The sequence below is a fragment of the Chiloscyllium plagiosum genome, chromosome 5, assembly GCF_004010195.1.
Source record: "Chiloscyllium plagiosum isolate BGI_BamShark_2017 chromosome 5, ASM401019v2, whole genome shotgun sequence".
Classification (NCBI taxonomy): Eukaryota; Metazoa; Chordata; class Chondrichthyes; order Orectolobiformes; family Hemiscylliidae; genus Chiloscyllium; species Chiloscyllium plagiosum.
The window spans coordinates 122,390,485-122,411,543 of NC_057714.1; the positions used below are offsets into that span (position 1 = coordinate 122,390,485).

At 46.2% G+C, this 21,059-nt stretch overlaps 1 protein-coding gene across 1 annotated transcript in view; it reads left to right on the forward strand.

The window, feature by feature from the left end:
- Positions 1-21,059, forward strand: part of LOC122550352 (protein phosphatase 1 regulatory subunit 16A-like) — an 87,273-nt gene that overhangs the window by 32,830 nt on the left and 33,384 nt on the right. Inside the window, exon 2 of the mRNA XM_043691081.1 lies at positions 15,918-17,225. Coding sequence (XP_043547016.1) covers positions 16,979-17,225 — 247 coding nt within the window. The 5' untranslated portion in view covers positions 15,918-16,978. The remainder of the gene's footprint in view (positions 1-15,917; positions 17,226-21,059) is intronic.

Genomic DNA, 21,059 nt, shown 5'->3' on the forward strand with positions numbered 1-21,059 from the left:
AACTACTTGTTTTAAATATTGCTGATAAACTGTACTGTTCAAATACACTGAATTCTAATTCCCATCCCTACCCTTGGACCAAGGAGTCTCGGTTCGGGTCAGCCTGCTCCAGAGGTTTATAATAACATATTTGAACATATTGATTAAAAAACAGTCAAATTATTTTTTAAAAAGTTCCTAATTCGCCTTTTGTTAGATTTACTCCAATTTATCCATTTGAACAGCATGTAATAGGTCCCTATTCCTGGTTTTATAAAAACCTGAGTGATCAATCATCTGTCCTTTGTCATGTACCATAAACCAGAAACTGAAATGCACCAGCTGCGTAAATACTGTGGCTTCAAGAGCAGGTCAGAGGATAGGAAATGTAAGCGTCATGCATGGGTGGGTTGGACCGAAGGGTCTGTTTCCATGCTGTGCGTCTCTGACTCTATGACAAGGAATCTCATAAAAAGCTGCAGTCTTTACAGTGTTGATAGTGGGGAATCAGTGGTGATAATGACATTGAATATTAAGAAGTAGTTAGATTCCATCTTGTTGGAGATAGTCATTGCCTGGTCTTTGTGTGGCATGAATGATATTTGCCAGCCCAGATTGGGCATTGTCCAGATCTTGCTGCATCTGGATATGGACTGTTTTAGAATCTGAGGAATTGTGAATGTGCAATCATCAGCGAACATCCCCACTTCTGACCTTGTGATTGAGGGGAGGTCATTGCTGAAGCAGCTAAAGATGGTTGAGCCTAGGTGGTGTCCTGGAGCTGAGATTACTGACCTCCCAACCACAACCATCTTCCCTTGTGCCAAGTATGGCTCCAACCAGTTGAGTTTTTCCCCACTTCCCATTGACTCCAGTTTTGCTCGGGCTCCTTGATGCTACACTCAATCAGTGCAGCCTTGGTGTCAAGGGCTGTCACTCTCCCCTCGCCCTCTGTAGTCCTATTTGAACCAAAGGTATAACGAGATCAGCAGCTGAATAGCCCTGGTGGAACCTGAATAGAATATCCATGCCAGTGAGCAGGCTGCTGCTCGGCCAGTCATTTCTGTTCCTTTTGTCCACCGAATCCATTATTATCTTCCAGATTTTGGTTTTGGTTTTCCATCACTTCTAGCATTCTCTACCCCCCAATTCCCAATGCTATTTGTTTAAACTCTTATTTAATTCTTAGTCTCACTTGGTCCAGGTATAGTCTGTTCCATCGATACTGAAGTGGGACCCCCCTTTCCCAGGACACTCCGGGAGACACCTATTGATCTTGCTGATCTCTGTACTTGTACTGATCTGTTTGAGTCTGGTTATCTTTTCAATTCAGCTAACCCCTAATACTTTCCTGAAGAAGGGCATGTGCCCGAAACGTCGAATCTTCTGTTCCCTAGATGCTGCCTGACCTGCTGTGCTGTTCCAGCAATAAATTTTCAGCTAACCCCTAATACTGCCTTAGCAGGATCTCTTCCTTAATCTTTCCGATGTTATTGGTTTCAGAATGAAAACTGCCCCCCCCCCCCCCCCTAACTTTTCTGGGTTATTTTCTTCGGCCCCCTCACTGCTGTTCTGAACCTGGCCAATCCCCACTACTTTGTACCCATTGGATCAGCTTTGCCTCCTTTGAGACCCTTGCTGATAGTTTATTCTAGAAGAATCTTGTCTGTTTTACAGGAAGTAAGAAAACTCCATAATCCTGACATTTGTCCAATTTGGCACCTTTGAAATCTGAGGATAAGCATACTATTTTACCAATATAATACCAGATTATACAGCTTTGTTCAGTTGGACTCAGAAATGTGTGCAATGGAGGTTTTATCTTTTGGAACAATATTTCATGACATTGATTCTTTGACCTTTCTCTGTCGGGGACTATCTTGTCAGGTCTGGAGCTCATTTGGATTTAGAGTAGCCAATTGCTGCCTTTTGATGTTTCCTGATCGGTTTGGAGGGGAAGGACAGAGGTTGTGAGGCTGTGTGGCCATTTCTTATTCTTTGTGGTTGGAGCTGGGCCTAGCAGTTCGTTGTATTTGTAACCATACCTCAGGCCTCCACTACTATACAGTTCCTCCATGGCTCTTCAGACACAGTCAGGGCTTACAGTTGTCTGTGACTACACAGGCCCTAACTCTAAACTCAGTATGCCATTTTCAGTTTTTTTTAAAATGTTTACTTCTAACAAAGCCATGTGAGCAGACTTGCCTGGTTTATCTGTCGTGTTATCGGAAGTCTGTACGTACAGATAATAATGTAAAGTTAACATTGCTACTTTGACACTCCGTATTCATCACAAAAGAAGCACCGTTTGTGGGAATCTTGCCTTTATTCTTGTAAACAGTTAAGCAATGACAGCAAAATATTTAGCTCGTTACCCATGATGGTGAAAAGTTACTGCTGTACAGCAGTTAAATACGGAGTTTATAAACGTTCCACGGGGAGAAACCATTTCTAGAGTATTCACTCGAACACCCAGTCTTGCCTTGTCTTGATAGGAGAGTTTGAGCTGTTTAGCAGTGAGGTGGAAACACTGCTGGTAACTTTGCGAGATGGCTATCTGAGAAAGCATTTGGTTTTTGTGTGGTCCTCCTGGAGGTAGCTGGTTCCGTCCAATCCACAAACTGGGGTAGGCGGCTGCAGCACGTGTGGTGGTCCCTCTTCGCCTTTGTCACTTGCCTTTTGGTCATTCCCTGTGAAGTTCCAGCTTTGGAATTTGTATCACTTATGCAGTTTGCCACCTGCTCTCGAAACAGTTGTGGTGCGTCGTGTGTAATCTCGTCCGTTTATACTGCAGTCGCTTTCTGGGACGTCGCCTACGGCTATTCCTGGCACGGTGCGCTCTGCGCGGTGGCATGGCTCAGCTGCCCTCCTTTCACTCTGTGCTGGCCTTGCTAATGCTGTCCAATGATGCAGTGAGACAGTGGGTTGTGAGGGGCTCCTTGTGACCAGCTTTGTGCTCCTATTGTGATGTCAGGTTTACCTCACTCACCTCCAGCCCGACGTAAGACACTTACCTAATTAATCAGCCTGAGTTTGTAGATCATACTTTATGATCTGAACTCTTATAAAACCCCATGTAAAGATGTCCACTGTCCTGGCTGCCTCATTCTTTCAAGGCAATTTTTGTTTAATGAAAGAGCAGGTTATTTCTTCATGCTTTTAGATTAACCAACTCCCTTTCAGTTCATGGTCCCAGCACTCCTATAGTGCGGCACGGTGGCTCAGTGGTTAGCCCTACAGCCTCACAGCACCGGGTTTCCCAGGTTCGATTCCAGCCTTGGGTAACCGTCTGTGTGGAGTTTGCACATTCTCCCTGCGTGGGTTTCCTCCGGGTGCTCCGGTTTCCTCCCACAGTCCAAAGATGTACAGATCAGGTGAATTGGTCATGCTAAATTGCCTGTAGTGTTAGGTACATTAGTCAGAAGGAAATGGGTCTGGGTGGGTTACTCTTCAGAGAGTAGGTGTGGACTGGTTGGGCTGTAGGGAATCTAAATCTTTTCACTGTCCTTACCAATCAAAGTTGTTTCCATACAGTGATAGTAATATTAGCAAATCAGAATTTTAATTATTATATTGAACTAAAGATCAGTCCAAGTTTATGAATATATTGGGTGCAGTCTATCTTTCATCAGCATTTTCTCTTATACCTGGTACCAGTTTCTTAATCAGCCCCAACATCACCTTTTCCCTCTCTGCCTATTTCTTCCTGGTTTTGTGACCACGTACATTTGGATGTATCTAAGGTGAGGCTACAACCCAGCCAGCAGGAAAAGAAATAGTTTAAGGTTTTGTTTTGGCCAAATAGCTGTTGACTGAATGAGCTATCACACTGAACAAACCTGCTCATGTAGAGGAGTCAGAATTTTGTAATGTCACTGCTGGCCAGTGCAGCCAAGCTGTGATTATCTGGTCCGGACAGTAGATCTTCTGTGGCTGAGTTATTTCCCAGTTTTTTTTCTCAGAACTTAAATATCAATTTTTATTTTTAAAACCAACATTGTACATGCCTCCACAATGGTCTCAGGCACTTTCTGCAGATTTGTTTTTAATATTATTTTTCTTCATGTCTTTTGCCTTTCAGTTTCAATCAGCATCCCCTGGTTGTCAACTCCGGGGCCGAATTAAAAATGTTTTTCCCTGTCTGCCCTTTCCTGTTCTTCCCCCCTCCCCCATCATTGAGGGAATGCAGCGTAGGTTCACGAGGTCAATTCCTGGAATGGCGGGATTACCTTACACTGAAAGACTGGAGCGACTGGGCTTGTATACCCTTGAGTTTAGAAGGATCATATTGAATGGTGGTGCAGGCTTGAAGGGCAGAATGGCCTACTCCTGCACCTACTGTCTATCATTATGAGCACCTCCTAACAAATCACATTCTCAATCTTCTCCAAATTATCCATTGTCACTGAAGTCCCCCAACCCTTGGAAATATTCTCCATAACTCTGTGTGACCAGAATGGATCCGGAGTAAGCCATTTGCCACCTTGATACTGATTGACAATTCAGTAAAGTTAGCTTCTGGCCTCAACTGCATTTTAAAGACTTGGGAGTTAGCAATGCACACGGTAGCCATTTGGCCCATGTCCACGCCAGTCAAAAAGGATGTCACTACACGAATCCCAGTTTTCATGTCATGGCCCATTGCCCTGGAAGCAGTGGCAACACAGGTGAACATTCAAAACTGCTTCAATTAGATCCAAGTTTCTGATCCACCCTTTCAGGCTGTGAGTTCCAGCTCTCCAGACTGCCACCCCCCTCGACCTCTGACTTCCTTTCAATATTAAATCTGTAACTCCACCTTGAATACATTCAGTGACCCAGCTTCCACTGCTCTTTGAAGTAGAAAATTCCAAACACAAACTAACAAACAAAATAGCAGTAGTCCATTCGGCCCTTCAAACAGGCTGTGAGTTCCAGCTCTCCAGACTGCCACCCCCTCGACCTCTGACTTCCTTTCAATATTAAATCTGTAACTCCACCTTGAATATATTCAGTGACCCAGCTTCCACTGCTCTTTGAAGTAGAAAATTCCAAACACAAACTAACAAACAAAATAGCAGTAGTCCATTCGGCCCTTCAAACCTGCTCTGCCATTTAAATTGATTGGATTTCTTATTGTCACATGTACTGAGTTACAGTGAAAAATATTGTCTTCCATGCTAACCAGACAAATCATACCTCACATAAATACATCAGGGTAATGGAACAGAATACAGAATATAGTGTTACAGCTACAGAGAAGGTGCAGAGAAAGATCAACTCTAATATACGAGAGGTCTGTTCATAAGTCTGATAACAGTGAGGAAAAAAGCTGTTCTTAAATCTATTGGTACATGTTCTCAAACGTTTGTATCTTCTGCCCTGTGGAAGAGGGTGCAAGAGAGTCTAACCGAGCTGGGAGGGGTCTCTGATGATGATGGCTGCTTCCTCGAGGCAGTGGGGAGTGTAGACGGAGTCAATGGGTGGAAGGCTGGTTATCCTGACGGACTGGCCTGGGTTCACACCTCTCTGTAATCTCCTGCGTAGAGCAGTTGCTGTACCAAGCTGTGATCCATCCAGAGAGGTTGCTTTCTGTGGTGCATCGATATAAATCGGTAAGAGCCTTTGTGGACACTCCCAGTTTCCTGAGCCTCATGAGGAAGTCGAGGTAGTGGGTGTGCTTTTTTGTTGTAGTGTCGGTGTGGATGGACCAGGATGGATCATTGGGGATCTTTACTCCTGGAGCCCTCAAACTCTCGACCACCATCACCTCCGCTCCATTGCTACAGACAGGGGCATGTCCTCCCTCCCACTTTCGAAAGTCGATGGCCAGCTCCTTTGTTTTGCTGACATTGAGGGAGAGATTGCTGCCTTTACACAATGTCACTAAGCTCGCTCTCTCTTTCCTGTACTCTGTCCTGTCTTTTGAAATCCGAGCCACTACAAGATTGATGATGGGACTATTTGTTTTTTTTTATTCATTCACGGGATGGGGGTGCCCCTAACTAAGCCAACATTTAACTGCCCTCTGGGCAGTGAGTCAGCCACATTGCTGTGGGTCTGGAGTCATGTGTAGGCCAGACCAGGTGAGGATGGCCGTTTCCTTCCCTGAAGGATATTAGTGACCCAGATGGGGTTTTCCCAATAATTCCCAATGGATTCAAGGCCGTCATTAGGTTCTTAATACCAGATTTCTTTCTTCCTTGAATTCAAATTCCACCGACTGCCATGGTGGGATTTGAACCCAGCTCCCCAGATCATTACCTGGGTCTCTGCGATAATGCCATAATGAGCAGGTTTCTTTCCTAGGCTGTCTTGGCTTGATACATCATGATTGCATCTTGCACCACCCCAGGCTGAACTGGAGCAGTTCATCGACTTCACCCACAACTTCCACCCTGCCCTCAAATTCACTTGGTCCATCTCAGACGCCTCCTTCCCCTTTCTTGACCTCACCATTTCCATCTATGGCGACGGTTTCCAGACGGATCTACAGACCCTCACAACTACCTGGAACTACACCTTCTCCCACCCAGTATCCTGCAAGAACTCCATCCCATTCTCCCAATTCCTCCACCTCCGCCGCATCTGCTTGGACAAGGAGACATTCCACTCATGAGCATCCCAAATATCCGCTCATTTTGAACAACGTGCGTTTTCACCCCCCCCCCCCCTCAAAACCGTCATCCAGACAGCCCTCCACTGCACCACCTCGATTCCCCATTCCACTGCTCTAAACCCTCCCCACTCCAAATGCAATCAAGACAGGGTCCCCCTTGTCCTCCCCTACGACCCCACCAGTCTCTGCATCCACACATCATCCTTAAACACTTTTACCAACTCCAACTAGACCCCACCACCAAGAATATCTTCCCCTCCACACCCCTCTTTGCCTTCCGCAACGACCATTCCCTTAGACAGTCCTTGGTTTGCGGCACTCCCCACCGAAACCCCGGTACCTTCCTCTCTAACTGGAAAAGAGGTAAAATCTGCTGGCACGCCACCTCCCCCTCCCCTCCATCCAGGCCCTAAACAGTCCACCCAGGTGAGACAGAGGTTCGTCCAACCTAGTTTGCTGTATCCGGAGCTCCTGATGTGGTCTTCTGTACATCGGGGAGACCAAACATAAATTTAGGGAACGGTTTGCCGAGAATCGCAGCCAGGCCCTCAGGGGCTGACCGGACCTCCCAGTCACCACCCACTTTAATTCCCCTTCCCATTCCTTTTCCTCCATTGCCACAACGAACCAACCTGCAAATTGTAGGAACAACATCTCATCTTCCTCCAGGCAACCTATAGCCCGGAGGACTCAACATTTAAATTGGAGTTCTCCAATTTCAAATACCCCCACTCCCAGCCACCTACCAGATTCATTCCTCCCATTGACCAACCAGGTTGTACCCTCTACCTGTCTTCACCACCCTGTCCCCCACACCCCCAGCGGCTCCCTCTACACCCACCCCCAGCCCTGCAGAAGAGTTACACCTAAAGCATTGCCTTCTCCACCTCCTGATGCTGCTTGGCTTGGTGTATTCACCCAGCCTCTTGCCTGTGTATTTCAGATTCCAGCTTCTGCAGGTTTTTTTTTTTGTCTCTTGGCCTGATATTGTCTTGTGGGCGGCACGGTGGCACAGTGGTTAGCACTGCTGCCTCACAGCGCCAGAGACCCGGGTTCAATTCCCGCCTCAGGCGGCTGTCTGTGTGGAGTTTGCACGTTCTCCCCGTGTCTGTGTGGGTTTCCTCCGGGTGCTCCGGTTTCCTCCCACAGTCCAAAGGATGTGCAGGTCAGGGTGAATTGGCCATGCTAAATTGCCCGTAGTGTTAGGTAAGGGGTAAATGTACGGGTATGGGTGGGTTTCGCTTCGGTGGGTCGGTGTGGACTTGTTGGGCCGAAGGGCCTGTTTCCACGCTGTAATCTAATCTAATCTAATCTAGAATCATAGAATCCCTATTGTGTGGAACCAGGTCATTTGGCCCAATGACTTCGCATCGACCCTCCGAAGAGTAACCCACCCAGACCTATTTCCCTATTACTGTACATTTGCCCTGACTAATGCACCTAACCTATACATCCCTGGACACTATGGGTAATTTAGCATGGCCAATTCACCCTGACCTGCACATCTTTGGTGTGTGGGAGGAAACCGGAGCACCCGGAGGAAACCCACGCAGACACGGGGAGAACGTGCAAACTCCACACAGTCAGTCGCCTGAGTTGGGAATTGAACCCGGGTCTCTGGCGCTGTGAGGCAGCCCCACCGTGCCACCCTCTTGTGTGTGAAGATTTTGCAGCCAAGGCTGTTTACTATATTATCCTAGAAATACACTAATAAATGTGCCATTGCTTTGTGTTATTTTGAATTCTAAAATAATGTGTTTCTTCAGGTGTTGTTTGTTGAGTGATATGAAGTTCTGACCTTGTAACCTGCGTGTGCTCCATCCAGCCCTCCTGACAGCAATAGTCCTTACTCCAAATAAACCTTGGCAATCCTGACTTCTGATTTTCATCAAGCTGACAGTTTGTTCTTTCACCAAATTTTAAAATTAATTCTCAGGATGTGGGGTCATTTATCGCCCGTCTCTAGTTACCCATTAAGAAGGTGGGGGGTGAGCTGCTGTCCTGAACTGCAGTCCATGTGCTGTGGGTTGACCCACAATGCCTGTTGGAGGGAATTCCAGGATTCTGACCCAGTGACAGTGAAGGGAAGGAGATATATTTCCAAGTCAGGATGGTGAGTGGCTCAGAGGGGAACTTGCAGAGGATGGCATTCCTATGTATCTGCTGCCCTTGCCCTTTTAGATGGACGTGATCGTGGGTTTGGAAGGTGCTGCCTGATAATCTTTGGTGAATTTCTGCTGTGCGTCTTGTAGATGGTACACACTGCTGCTACTGAGCATTGGTGGGGGAAGGAGTGGATGTAGTGCCAGTTAAGTCTCAATTGTGTTACATTGCATTGAAATATCAGCCCTGCTACATCACGTATTTTTCTACTTTTGGAACTTGCTGGATTAGTTAGTAATATTTTTAAATTGAGCTTCTGAAACAAAGCGAATAGTTGTTGAAGATAGACATAGTTTTACTGATGTGCAGTTGCTTTCACAATCTACTTAATTGAGTTTTCTGAAGAAGTACCGAAGAGGATTGATGAACGCAGCAGTGGACACGATCTGTTTGGACTTGAGTAAGGTGTTTGACAAGATTCCCATGGGAGACTAATTAGCAAGGTTAGCTCTCATGGAATACAGGGAGAACTAGCCAGTTGGATACAGAACTGGCTCAAAGGTAGAAGACAGAGGGTGGTGGTGGAGGGTTGTTTTTCAGACTGGAGGCCTGTGACCAGTGGAGTGCCACAAGGATCAGTGCTGGGCCCTCTACTTTTTGTCATTTACATAAATGATTTGGACGCGAGTATAAGAGGTACAGTTAGTAAGTTTGCAGATGACACCAAAATTGGAAGTGTAGTGGACAGCGAAGAGGGTTACCTCAGATTACAACAGGATCTTGACCAGATGGGCCAATGGGCTGAGAAGTGGCAGATGGAGTTTAATTCATTGCGGCTGTACAGGGCATTGGTTAGGCCACTGTTGGAATATTGTGTGCAATTCTGGTCTCCCTGCTCGAAACTTGAAAGGGTTCAGAAAAGATTTACAAGGATGTTGCCAGGGTTGGAGGGTTTGAGGTACAAAGAGATGCTGAATAGGCTGGGGCTGTTTTCCCTGGAGCGTCGGAGGCTGAGGGGTGACCTTTTATAGAGATTTATAAAGTCATGAAGGGCATGGATAGGGTAAACCGATAAGGTCTTTTCTCCACATAGGGAAGTCCAGAACTATATTTAAGATGAGAGAGGAAAGATTTAAAAGGGACCTAAGTGGCTTTTCACACAGAGGGTGTTGCGTGCATAGAATAAGCTGCCAGAGGAACTGATGGTGCCGATACAATTACAATATTTAAGAGGCAACTGGATGGGTATATGAATAGGAAGGGTTTGGAGAGATGTTGGCCAAATGCTGGCAAATGGGACTAGATTAATTTAATAATAACTGTTCAGCACGGCTGAGTTGGAACAAAGGATCTGTTTCCTGACTCCATCTTTGAAAGTGTAAGATTAGCTCCTGGAGTAACGTCATTGGCAATCTCTGCTTCTGTCTTCGTGCTCCACTCCTGAACATTCCTGTTTTCGTTCCATTCCTGAAGCCAATCTGCACATAACAGTCACACAAATGACCAAGTCATCTGTTGTTGTGATGGTGGTTAAGGGACAGTGGAAAGAGCTTATGAGTGACCCATTTCATAGGGCAAACAGGCATCATTTTAACATTGTAGCTGAAAGACAGCATCACCAACTGTGCAGCACTCCCTCAGTGCTTCACCGGAGAGTCAGCCTGGGTTTGTTCTCAAATTCTGCAATGGGACTTGAACCTGCGACCTCCTGGCTCAGAAGTCAGAAGGTTACCCACTGAGACACTGCTGTCCAACCTGGGAGTTTTTCAGGCCTGCAGCTAATCTGTCACATTGACATGTCCGATAGAGGAACAGCTGTTTGCAAACAGTGTTCTGTTTGTTTTTATAAAACACTAAAGAGACACATGCCACAACAGACTTATAGATGGTGGCTGTCATTCAGAAAAGTCTATCTGTATTCCCTTACAGAACAATCCCTGCGACCTCCGAGTCAGGCCTTTCCTTTCTTTCCTAGTAATCTCATTGGTCTGTATCCTTCCATTTATGGATCCACATTCAGAATGTCATTGATAGGGATCTCTGCTTTTATCCTTCTGCTGCACTCCTGAAAGTTCCCATATTCATTCTCATTCCATTTCGGAAGCAATGGATGTTTTTAAGCATGTGGTGAGGGCTGCTGTATCTTGGATCTGTTTGCACATCAGTTCACTGTCTGTGATGGAATTGTATATCTCTGTCCGCTGCTGTCTGGAGAATAATCCCATGCTGATGGAATTTCCTCCTCCCCGATGTGAGAAACCGGGATTGCTACTGGCCTCTATCCTGTCATTCCAAATGAAGCTGAACCGACTGAGTGCTGATGGGTTTGTGTGTAAACAGTAACTGCAGTGCTGACCTATTGTTACTGAAATGATCCAATTTGCAAACAGAACACAGCTGCTCACTTGCTCAGCAAACAGTTTCGCTGTGACATTCCTAGTCAGGTGAATTAGCCAGGCTAAACTGCCCATAATGTTAGGTGCATTAATCAGACAGAAATGGCTCTGGGTTGGTTATTCTTCAGAGGGTCGGTGTGGACTGGTTGGGCCAAAGGGCCTGTTTCCACATTGTAGGGAATCTAATCTAATCTATCATTTTCACTCTAAGCAATATCACACTCAATCAACTGTGCTCTCATTTCTTCAAAACTCTAAACTCCTATCTGTCATCTCTTCCTTGTCCCACTATTGAAATGCAAATTCATTTCTCCGCTGACAACTATGACACATTCTTTCTCGGTGCTACATCTCTCAAACTTCCTCAAACATAGGAAGAGGTAGGAGTAAAATAAGCCGTTTGGATCCACAAGCTTGATTTGGGACTGATCTGATATAGATTTCAGCTTCACATTCCTTCCTATCCCCTGTAACCCTCCTCCTTGCAAACCAAAAAACAGTTGAACTCAGCCTTGTATTAATCCAGTGATCCCACTACCGTCTGGGATAGGGCATTCCAAAGTTCACGATCCTCTAAGAGAAGGAATATCTCCTCGTGTCCCTCTTAAAAGGCCAACTCCTTACTCAGATTTCAGGTTTGGCTGAGAAGCAGCAAGCCATATTCCCACCACACGTGCCGGGCAATCAGAGTCATCATAGAATCCCAACAGTGTGGAATGGCTTATTTGGCCTAATACGGCCACACTGATCCTCCGAGTATACCACCCAGACCCACTCCCACACACTATTACTCGACATTTCCCCTGTCTAATGCACCTAACCTACACATCCCTGAACACTATGGGCAATTTAACACGGCCAGTTCACCTAACTTGCACCACAGGAGGAGACCCTGGGAGAATGTGCAAACTCCACATAGGCAGTCACCCAGGCTCAATCCCAGGTCCCTGGCGCTGTGAGGCCACAGTGGTAACCACTGGGCCACCATGTTGTGCAGTGGGGTTTGAGCTATAGGGAGAGGCTGAACAGGCTGGGGCTGTTTTCCCTGGAGCGTTGGAGGCTGACTGGTGACCTTATAGAGGTTTACAAAATCATGAGGGGCATGGATAGGATAAATCTTTTCCCTGGGGTGGGGGAGTCCAGAGCTAGAAGGTATAGGTTTAGGATGAGAGGGGAAAAATATGGAAGAGACTTAAGGGGCAACTTTTTCACGCAGAGGGTGGTACGTGCATGGAATGAGCTGCCAGAGGAAGTGGTGGAGGCTGGTACAATTGCAAAATCTAAAAGGCATCGGGATATGTATATGAATAGGAAGGGTTTGGAGAGATATTGGCCAGGTGCTGATAGGTGGGACTAGATTGGGTTGGGATATCTGGTCGGCATGGATGAGTTGGACTGAAGGGTCTGTTTCTGTGCTATACATCTCTGACTCGATGGCTATCTTCAATGTGACAGAACCTAACCATTGTCCTTTTATATTCAATGGTATTGCCATCACTGGACACTGAATCCCTCACACTCTCAACATATTGGGGGTTACCATTGCTCCATATAAATAGTGGCAACAAGAGCAGGTCAGAGGCTGTGAGTTCTGCGGCAAGTAACTCTCCTCCTGACTCCCATCTACAAGGCACGAGTCAGGAGTGAGATGGAATACTCCCCACTTGTCTGGATGAGTGCAGCTTCAACAACGTTCAAGAAGCTCAACATCCAGGACCAGGTATTCTTTGTTTGGTATCACATCCACAACCATTCTGTCCACCACAACGTTCAGAAGCAGCAGGGTGTACCATCTATAAGATGCACTGCAGAAATTCACCCAGGCTCCTTTGTAATAGCACCTTCCAAACCCATAAGCACGACATATAGAAGGACAAGGGCAGCAGATATATGGGAACACCACCCCCTGCAAGTTCCCCTCCAAGCCATGCGCTATCCTGACTTGGAAATATATCACCGGTTCCTTCTCTGTTACTGGGTCAAAAACCTAGGGGGCATATTTCTAAGGTGAGATAAGAAAGACTTTTTTTTAAAAAAAGACGCGGGCAATGTTTTTTCAAAACATGGCGAGTGGTTCGTGTGTGGAATGACCTTCCAGAGGAGGTGGTGGATGCGGGTACAGTTACAACATTTAAAAGGCATTTCGATAAGTATAAGTGTTTGGAGGGATACGGGCTAAGTACAGACAGGTGGGACTAGTTTAGTTTGGGATTCTGCTTGGCATGGACTGGTTGGACCAAAGGGTCTATTTCCATGCTGTATGGCCCTGTGTATGACTGCAGTGGTTCAGGAAGGCAGCTCACCCCCACCTTCTCAAAAGCACAATGTCACCTAATTACAAACTGGTTGATTGGCTTTCCTTCCTTCCTCTCCTGCTGTGTTCAGCTATCTTGAACATCCTGTACTTTGTACTTTGTTCCTTTCGTTTCTTTTATACATCTGATGGCTTAACCTTGGGTATTATTCTCTGCTTAGAACTGTTTACTCTGTAACTTTCTCCAATCCTGTTAGTTACTTGTACCAGCTAATGAATTTCCCTGTGATATTTAGCTGCCTTACCTCGTGTTCCCGATTATAAGCGATTGTCGGCATTTTTGAGCTGTTTCCAATCTCTTGTCGTTGAGATCCTGGATATTCTGTAAAGCTTTAATCAAAAGTATTTGTTAACAGTTGAAAGGCGTGTTTCAGATTCCTGTCTTTGGTGAAGTTACTCATAAGCCCTTCAGGCTGAGTTTTTATTCCAAATGCTGCACCATTTTAAAACTTGAAAGCTCGTTGGGAAATGGTGCAAGAGTTGAGCAGGAGACCGAAGATCATTTTGCATTGCTGTGCGGTGACCAGGTCTAAAATTGGCTCGCTCGAGTACTGAACCAACAACGCATTGGCAGAGTGCAAGTTGGTAGCAACCATATTATCAACAAGGCTAATAATCTTAATGTAAACTTTAGACGTTGGAATGGTTTACCTCAGAGAATGGTTGAAGTTATTGCATCTCTTACAGGGAAAATACACCAACTTTGGAGCTGAGAAAGATAGGACCATGGCCTGATTAAGGCAAAGAACTGGAACAAATCAAATGGGCTGAGTAGCCACTTCCTGTGCTGCTATATATGCCTGTTACTGTAGAATATTGTCTTTGACAGAGCTGTGATGTAGTCCAGCTGCAGGTGGTATATGTGGTTGGACCATCATCATGGAGTCATTTCCTTTAGCGGTGAGGTATTTGAAGATGTCTGCAGATCGTGGATAGATCCCTAGGCCTGAACCAAGTGTTCTATGGCGATTGGTTATTTACAGGCTCATCCTTTTTAAATGTCACTGACCTGGAGGTCTCCCCCCTCGTTAACATCATTGTCTCATCAGTGACACATCTGTTTACTGTTGTGCTGGAGGTGAAGAAATTCTGCCTTCCTTACCCAGTCTGGCTGTAACCCCACAAGGGCTGGACAACAAAAAAAAAAGCTAGCTTGGCTGGAGCCTCGCTCATCCTGAGAACATCCCTTACTGACAGTCGTGAATCAGCAACTTGAGATGCAGCTACTATAAATAGGAAAAAGGCATGTTCCATGGTGGATGAGGAACCCGTAGAAATACTATGTTCTTTACACGCTTGAAAATGACTCCTCCCCTTCTCTCTTTAATCGCTGGGGTGATGTGGAGCTGCTGGTGTTGGACTGGGCTGGACAAAGTCAGAAGTCACACAACACCAGGTTATAGTCCAACAGGTTTAATTGAAATCACAAGCTTTCGGAGCACTGCCCCTTCATCAGGTCCTTCACCTCACCTGACAAAGGAACAGCCCTCAGCTCGTGAATTCAAATGAACCTGTTGGACTATAACCTGGTGTCATGTGACTTCTGACTTGTTCCCTGTGAGTGAGTTGTGAAATGTTTCACGTTTTTGCAATTATCAGTGTGCACTGATTGCAGTTTCTTATTTCTGTCTTACATTTTAAGTATCCCTTTCTCCCATTTTGAGGCAATGCCACTGTCAAGAGATTGGGAAACTGATCTGAGTCTTCTGCGATTCCTTGTGCTCTCTCGCGCTCTTCATCATAGGTGGCTTAGAGGGTTGTGTACACTTGGCCTGTTTTCCTTGGTTTTGAAATTTGAGAGAGCATTTAATCAAAGAGTTTAAAAGTAAACAGGGAATTCAGTAAGGTAGTGAAAAGCTACTTTCTGTGGTGGAGGGAATTCAGGGTGGGACTGGGTCGTGCCGGGCAGGACATTTAAAGTTCTGGCCGAGCAATTCAGGCCTGAACAGAGTGTCCTGTGATAGAAGCAATAGCCAACATTTTCAGTCCATTGGCCTTTCTGTGAACAGTCCAGCAAACTGAGTTCTGATGAACGGTGACTGGGCTAAACACATGAGTTCTGTTTTTCTCTCTACAGATGTTGCCAGATATGCTGAGTTTCTCCAGCACTGCAACATCCGTAATTCTTGTTTTGCCCACGCAGGCTGATGTCCGAAAGCATTTCCTTACATGAGGAATGGAAATCTAGACATCTGCTCTCTTCTCCACCCATCCTCCAAAAAACACAGAAGCTTTGGGGACAAGAAACCATTTGAAAATCTCAAGAATGCCATTGCTTTGAGTAAGATTGTCAAGAGATGTAGAATAATAGGATGGTTTTGGGTTCCGCATCAGCCATGATCTGATTGAATGGGACAGGCTGAGTGGGCTGAATGGTTGCCTCCTGTTCTGGTGTTCCTAGATCACGTCAGGGTGTTGTGGCACTGACAGGGTTAACTCCGAAACGGTCTAGCTATAGTGTTTGAAAGCTTTGTGTGTTGCACAACAGAGCCTTTATTGACGGCGTTTTGTTTTCATTCTCCCTCAGCAGCTCGACGTACTGACTGCATGAAGACCAGCTGAACCCTGGGCAGCAGCTCAGTCACCTGGAGACAGAAAGGTGTGCATAATATCTGTGTAATTTAAACAACGCCAGCTCCTGGTTCTACACCTTCCTGACAACCAAATTACTTGAACGAGGTGACCTGTACTGGGAGCTTTGCTGCAAGTTCCTCAGAGGTGGATTCTTGACTAGAGATTATTTTGAGGGGGGGGCGACTTACCCCACAAGCAACCAAGAAGGTTTGAGGCAATTGGAAGACAGACCTGTGTGGAGCAACTTAACAAATCACCACCATAACTATAATTACTGGAGACCCTGAATGATCAGTCTTGGGGAACGAATCACCTTTGACGTCAAATAGTGCAGACCCCTTGCTTATTAATGAACTCGGTGCCACACTGTCCTGGGCTACACTTGAATCCCTCCTCCCAGCTCTGACACTGCTGACTGGAATCGATTGTGTGGGGGAGAGGGGTAAGAGGGCATGTTGGCAACACTCCAGTAAAAAGTCTTTTGGCACCCAGCCCCCACCCCTTCTCTAAACAGTACAGACTCCTCCGAGGGAGTGGGGGGGGGGGGGGGGGGGTGTGTGTGTGCGCTGTTATGGGATGTGAATGATGCCACAGTTTGATATCTGACAACAGCAGTTGTGTTTGTGGTATCTCTGCGTTTGGCCACGGCTCGGCATGGAATACTTGAGTGAATAATCTGCAGACTTCCTTTTGTGTTTTCCCCTTACTTAATAAACGCAAGGACACAAACCGAGGAGCCGTGGGCTGGGGTGGAGATGGTGAAATATCAGCAGTGAGTTTGCCTCGAGTTTTCCTGGCACGATCCAGTATTATCATGGCAAGCATCATCCTGCCTCACCTCTGAGGGTATGTGACAAGACAGCTGGACAGGAGACCTTCCTCGGCACTTGTTTCTGTTCCGGCGTTTGTTCCAAAGTAAAAGCTAAGTCGTCACCCTCCCCCCCCCCCCCCCCCGCTCCATACACCTACCACTGCCCTGGGTGACCCACCCCCAGCTTGGGGCTGTGAACTGTCATGGCAGAACACAGTGAGCTCCTGGCAGAGCTGCCACTGGTCGGGAAAATGACCACGCAGGAACGGCTCAAACACGCTCACAAACGGCGTGCCCAGCAGCTGAAGAAGTGGGCGCAGTTCGAGAAGGACATGCAAAGCAAAAAAGTGAAGCATGTCAAAAGGAGGAGCGACAGGGGTCTGAAGAGGATCCGGTTTCCTGACAATGTCCGCCTGCTGGAGGCAGCTTCTCGGAATGATGTCGAGGAAGGTAATGCCCCCTTTCTGTCTGTTGGTGCACTCTGGGGAGGGTAAGGACCAGGCCCCTGAACCTCTGACCACTGCTCCATACTCACGGGTTTAGAAGAAAGTGAGGGTCTCTCATAGAAACCTATAAAACTCTAACAGGAATAGACAGGGGATATACAGGGAGGATATTTCTGATATCTGTGGGGGGAAAGGTCGCAGTCTAAAGGTATATAGAAAAGTACAGCACAGCACAGGCCCTTTGGCCCACGATGTTGTGCCGAGGTTTAATCCTAATCTAAAATATAATAACCTAACCTACGCACCCCTCAACTCACTGCTATCCATGTCCATGTCCATGTCCAGCAGTCGCTTAGCTGTCCCCAATGACTCTGCTTCCACCACCGCCACTGGCAACGCATTCCATGCATTCACAACTCTGTGTAAAGAACCTACCTCTGTCATCTCCTCTATATCTTTCTCATAATATCTCCAAGCTATGACCCCTTGTACCTGTCGATCCTGCCCTGGGGAAAAGTCTCTGGCTATTGACTCTATGTATTCCTCATTATTTTGTATACCTCGATCAGGTCACCTCTCTTCCTCCTTCTCTCCAGAGAGAAAAGTCCGAGCTTATTCAACCTTTCTTTATAAGGCAAGCCCTCCAGTCCAGGCAGCATCCTGGTAAACCTTCCTTGCACCCTCTCCAAGGACTCTGTATCTTTCCTATAGTAGGACGACCAGTATGGAGTAGGCTATTTAAGATGAAGAGGGGGAGAGTGGGGAGCCTGTGGAAGTCTCTGCCAGGTAAAACCGTTAAGGCCAAAACATTGAATGTTTTCAAGAAGGATTTTAATATAGTTGTTCAGGCTAAAAGGATCAAAGGATAAGGGGAGAAGCTGGGAACAGGGGACTGAGTTGGATGATTAGCCATGATCTTTTTGAATGGTAGAGCAGACTCGAAGGGCCAAGTGGCCTCCATGTGCTCCTATTTTCAGTGCAGTCACATTTGGGTAGGCTACTCTTTATTCCTGGGGTTAAGGGAGTGCCTGTACATGTTACAGAACATTATCAAGCTCTGAGCAGAGGCAGAGGGTGTCTCCAGGAAGCAATAAGAAAATAATACCAGGGGCATTGAGGAGCAGCAATGTTTATAAGTTCAATGGAAGAGAGAATGTGATTGGAGACAGTATAATATATCATGTTTAATTAAACCACCGATTAGAATCACTGCATGAGAATGTTGAGCACCGATAAGACAAGTTTATATAGAGTTGAGGCTTTGTGTTATCGCCTACAGCGTGGCATTTAGTGTGTGATCAAAGTTTGTGAGAAGATTTGTAGCTCGGGTGCTCGTTGTTGTGGTTCTGTTCGCCGAGCTGGGAATTTGTGTTGCAGACGTTTCGTCCCCTGTCTAGGTGACATCCTCAGTGCTTGGGAGCCTCCTGTGAAGCGCTTCTGTGATCTTTCCTCCGGCATTTGTAGTGGTTTGAATCTGCCGCTTCCGGTTGTCAGTTCCAGCTGTCTGGGTCCAGATCGATGTGCTTATTGATTGAATCTGTGGATGAGTGCCATGCCTTTAGGAATTCCCTGGCTGTTCTCTGTTTGGCTTGTCCTAGAATAGTAGTGTTGCCCCAGTCGAACTCATGTTGCTTGTCATCTGTGTGTGTGGCTACTAAGGATGGCTGGTCGTGTCGTTTCGTGGCTAGTTGGTGTTCATGGATATGGATCATTAGCTGTCTTCCTGTTTGTCCTATGTAGTGTTTTGTGCAGTGCTTGCATGGGATTTTGTACACTACATTGGTTTTGCTCATGCTGGGTATCGGGTCCTTTGTCCTGGTGAGTTATTGTCTGAGAGTGGCTGTTGGTTTGTGTGCTTTGAGTCCAAGTGGTCACAGTAGTCTGGCTGTCAGACTACGAAAGCAACCACCCCAACACACACACAAGGAGTTGCATTAAAACACTGTTCAAAAGGGCCACAACCCACTGCAGCACACCAGAACTGCAAAAAGAGGAAGAAGAACACCTCTACAATGTATTCGCCAAAAACGGATACCCACGCAATTTCATCAACAGATGCCTAAGGGAAAGACAACGGAACGAGGACATGCCACAACCCAAAGGACTAGCCACGTTACCATACATCAGGAGCATTTCCGAACTGACAGCCAGACTACTGCGACCACTAGGACTCATAACAGCACACAAACCAACAGCCACTCTCAGACAACAACTCACCAGGACAAAGGACCCGATACCCAGCATGAGCAAAACCAATTGTGTGATGTCGGTATCATTGACAAGGCAGGTATTTGCTGCTCATCTGTAAGAATGACTGACAATATCCTTTTAGGAAAGAAAATCTAAGGTCTTGGATGGGTTTTTACAGCATTCAATGCTGTTTTCATGGTCAGCATCACTGAGACTAGTTTTACATTCCAGATATAACGTTCCTCTGAGAGCTGGATATACAAAAACAGCTGCTATTCACTAAGCCTACTGACTCCAATCTTCCTCCCAGCCAGCTTCCTGTCATCACTCCTTCCCTTTCTCCCTGGAACAGTGTGCCCTCTTCCCTGTGGCCCTCTGAGGTCCATGTGTGGCAGTGACTTCCAGTCAGTGCTGCAGTCCACGTTCACCATAGTGTGAGGAGCATCAGTTTAGAGGGAATGTGGCTCTGGAACTACTGTATCCATTCCAGTCCAGCATTTCTACTGTCTTCCTTTGTGTCGATAAAAGATTTACCTGGCCCAGCACCAGAACACTGCCACCATCAGGCAGTAAGATGTAGGAGCAGAAGAAGCCTACTCAGCTCTTGAGTTTGATCTGATCATCCTCAGCCCCACTTTCGCTGAAAGGCTTGATTATTTCTTTAATTTAAAAATCTGTCTATCTCCGCCTTGAGCAAAAGTAATGACCTAAGCTCTCCACCCCTCTGTGGTAAAGTTTTCCACCGATTCACTATCCTCCAAGAGAAGAAATTGGAACATGCAAACATTTAGTCCTTTGAGTCCACTCTGTGATTCAACATGTTCATGGCTGATCTGGTTTTATCTCCAACTCTACATTCCTGCATTTTTTTTTTTAAAAAGAGTAAAGAGAAGACCTTTAAGAACAGAGATAAGGAGAAAGTTCTTTCGCCAGAGAGTGGGGAATCTATGGAATTCATTACCACAGAAGGCTGTGCAGGCCGGGTCACTGAGTATATTTAAGATGGAGATAGGTTCTGGATTGGCAAGGGGATCAAAGGTCACTGGGAGAATGGGGTTGAGAAAGCTATCAGCCATGACAGAATGGTGGAGCAAACACGTTGGGCTAAATGGCCTAATTTCTGCTCCTGTGATGTGACTTATGGTCTCTTATCCCCGCTATTGCTTCGTCCCTTTGGTCACCAAGAATGTATCTACCTTTTGTCTTAAATGTATTTGAAGGTTCTGCATTCACTGACATTTTGAGGAAGGGAATTTGAAAGTGTCTTGACCCACTGAGAGTGAAAACAGTTTCCTCATTTTCTCCCCCCACCAACCCCAACATATTTTTCAAAGTCTGACCTCTAGTTCTAGATTCTTCCACAGGAAGAATTTGGGCAAATGCATGGATAGGAAAGGAGTAGAAAGATATGGGCCAAGTGCAGGGAAATGGGGTTAGTGTGGATGGTCATTTTGGTCGGCATGGACCAGTTTGGGCCAGAGGGCCTGTTTCTGTGCTGCAGGACTCTTTGACACCCGGTCAAATCCCCTCAGTCTTTTATGTTTCTATAAAGTCACCTCTGACTCTTCTAAACCCCAGAGGATACCAGTCCAGCCTTCCCTCATAAGGCAATCCATTCATTCCAGGGACTAGTCAAGTAAACCTTCTC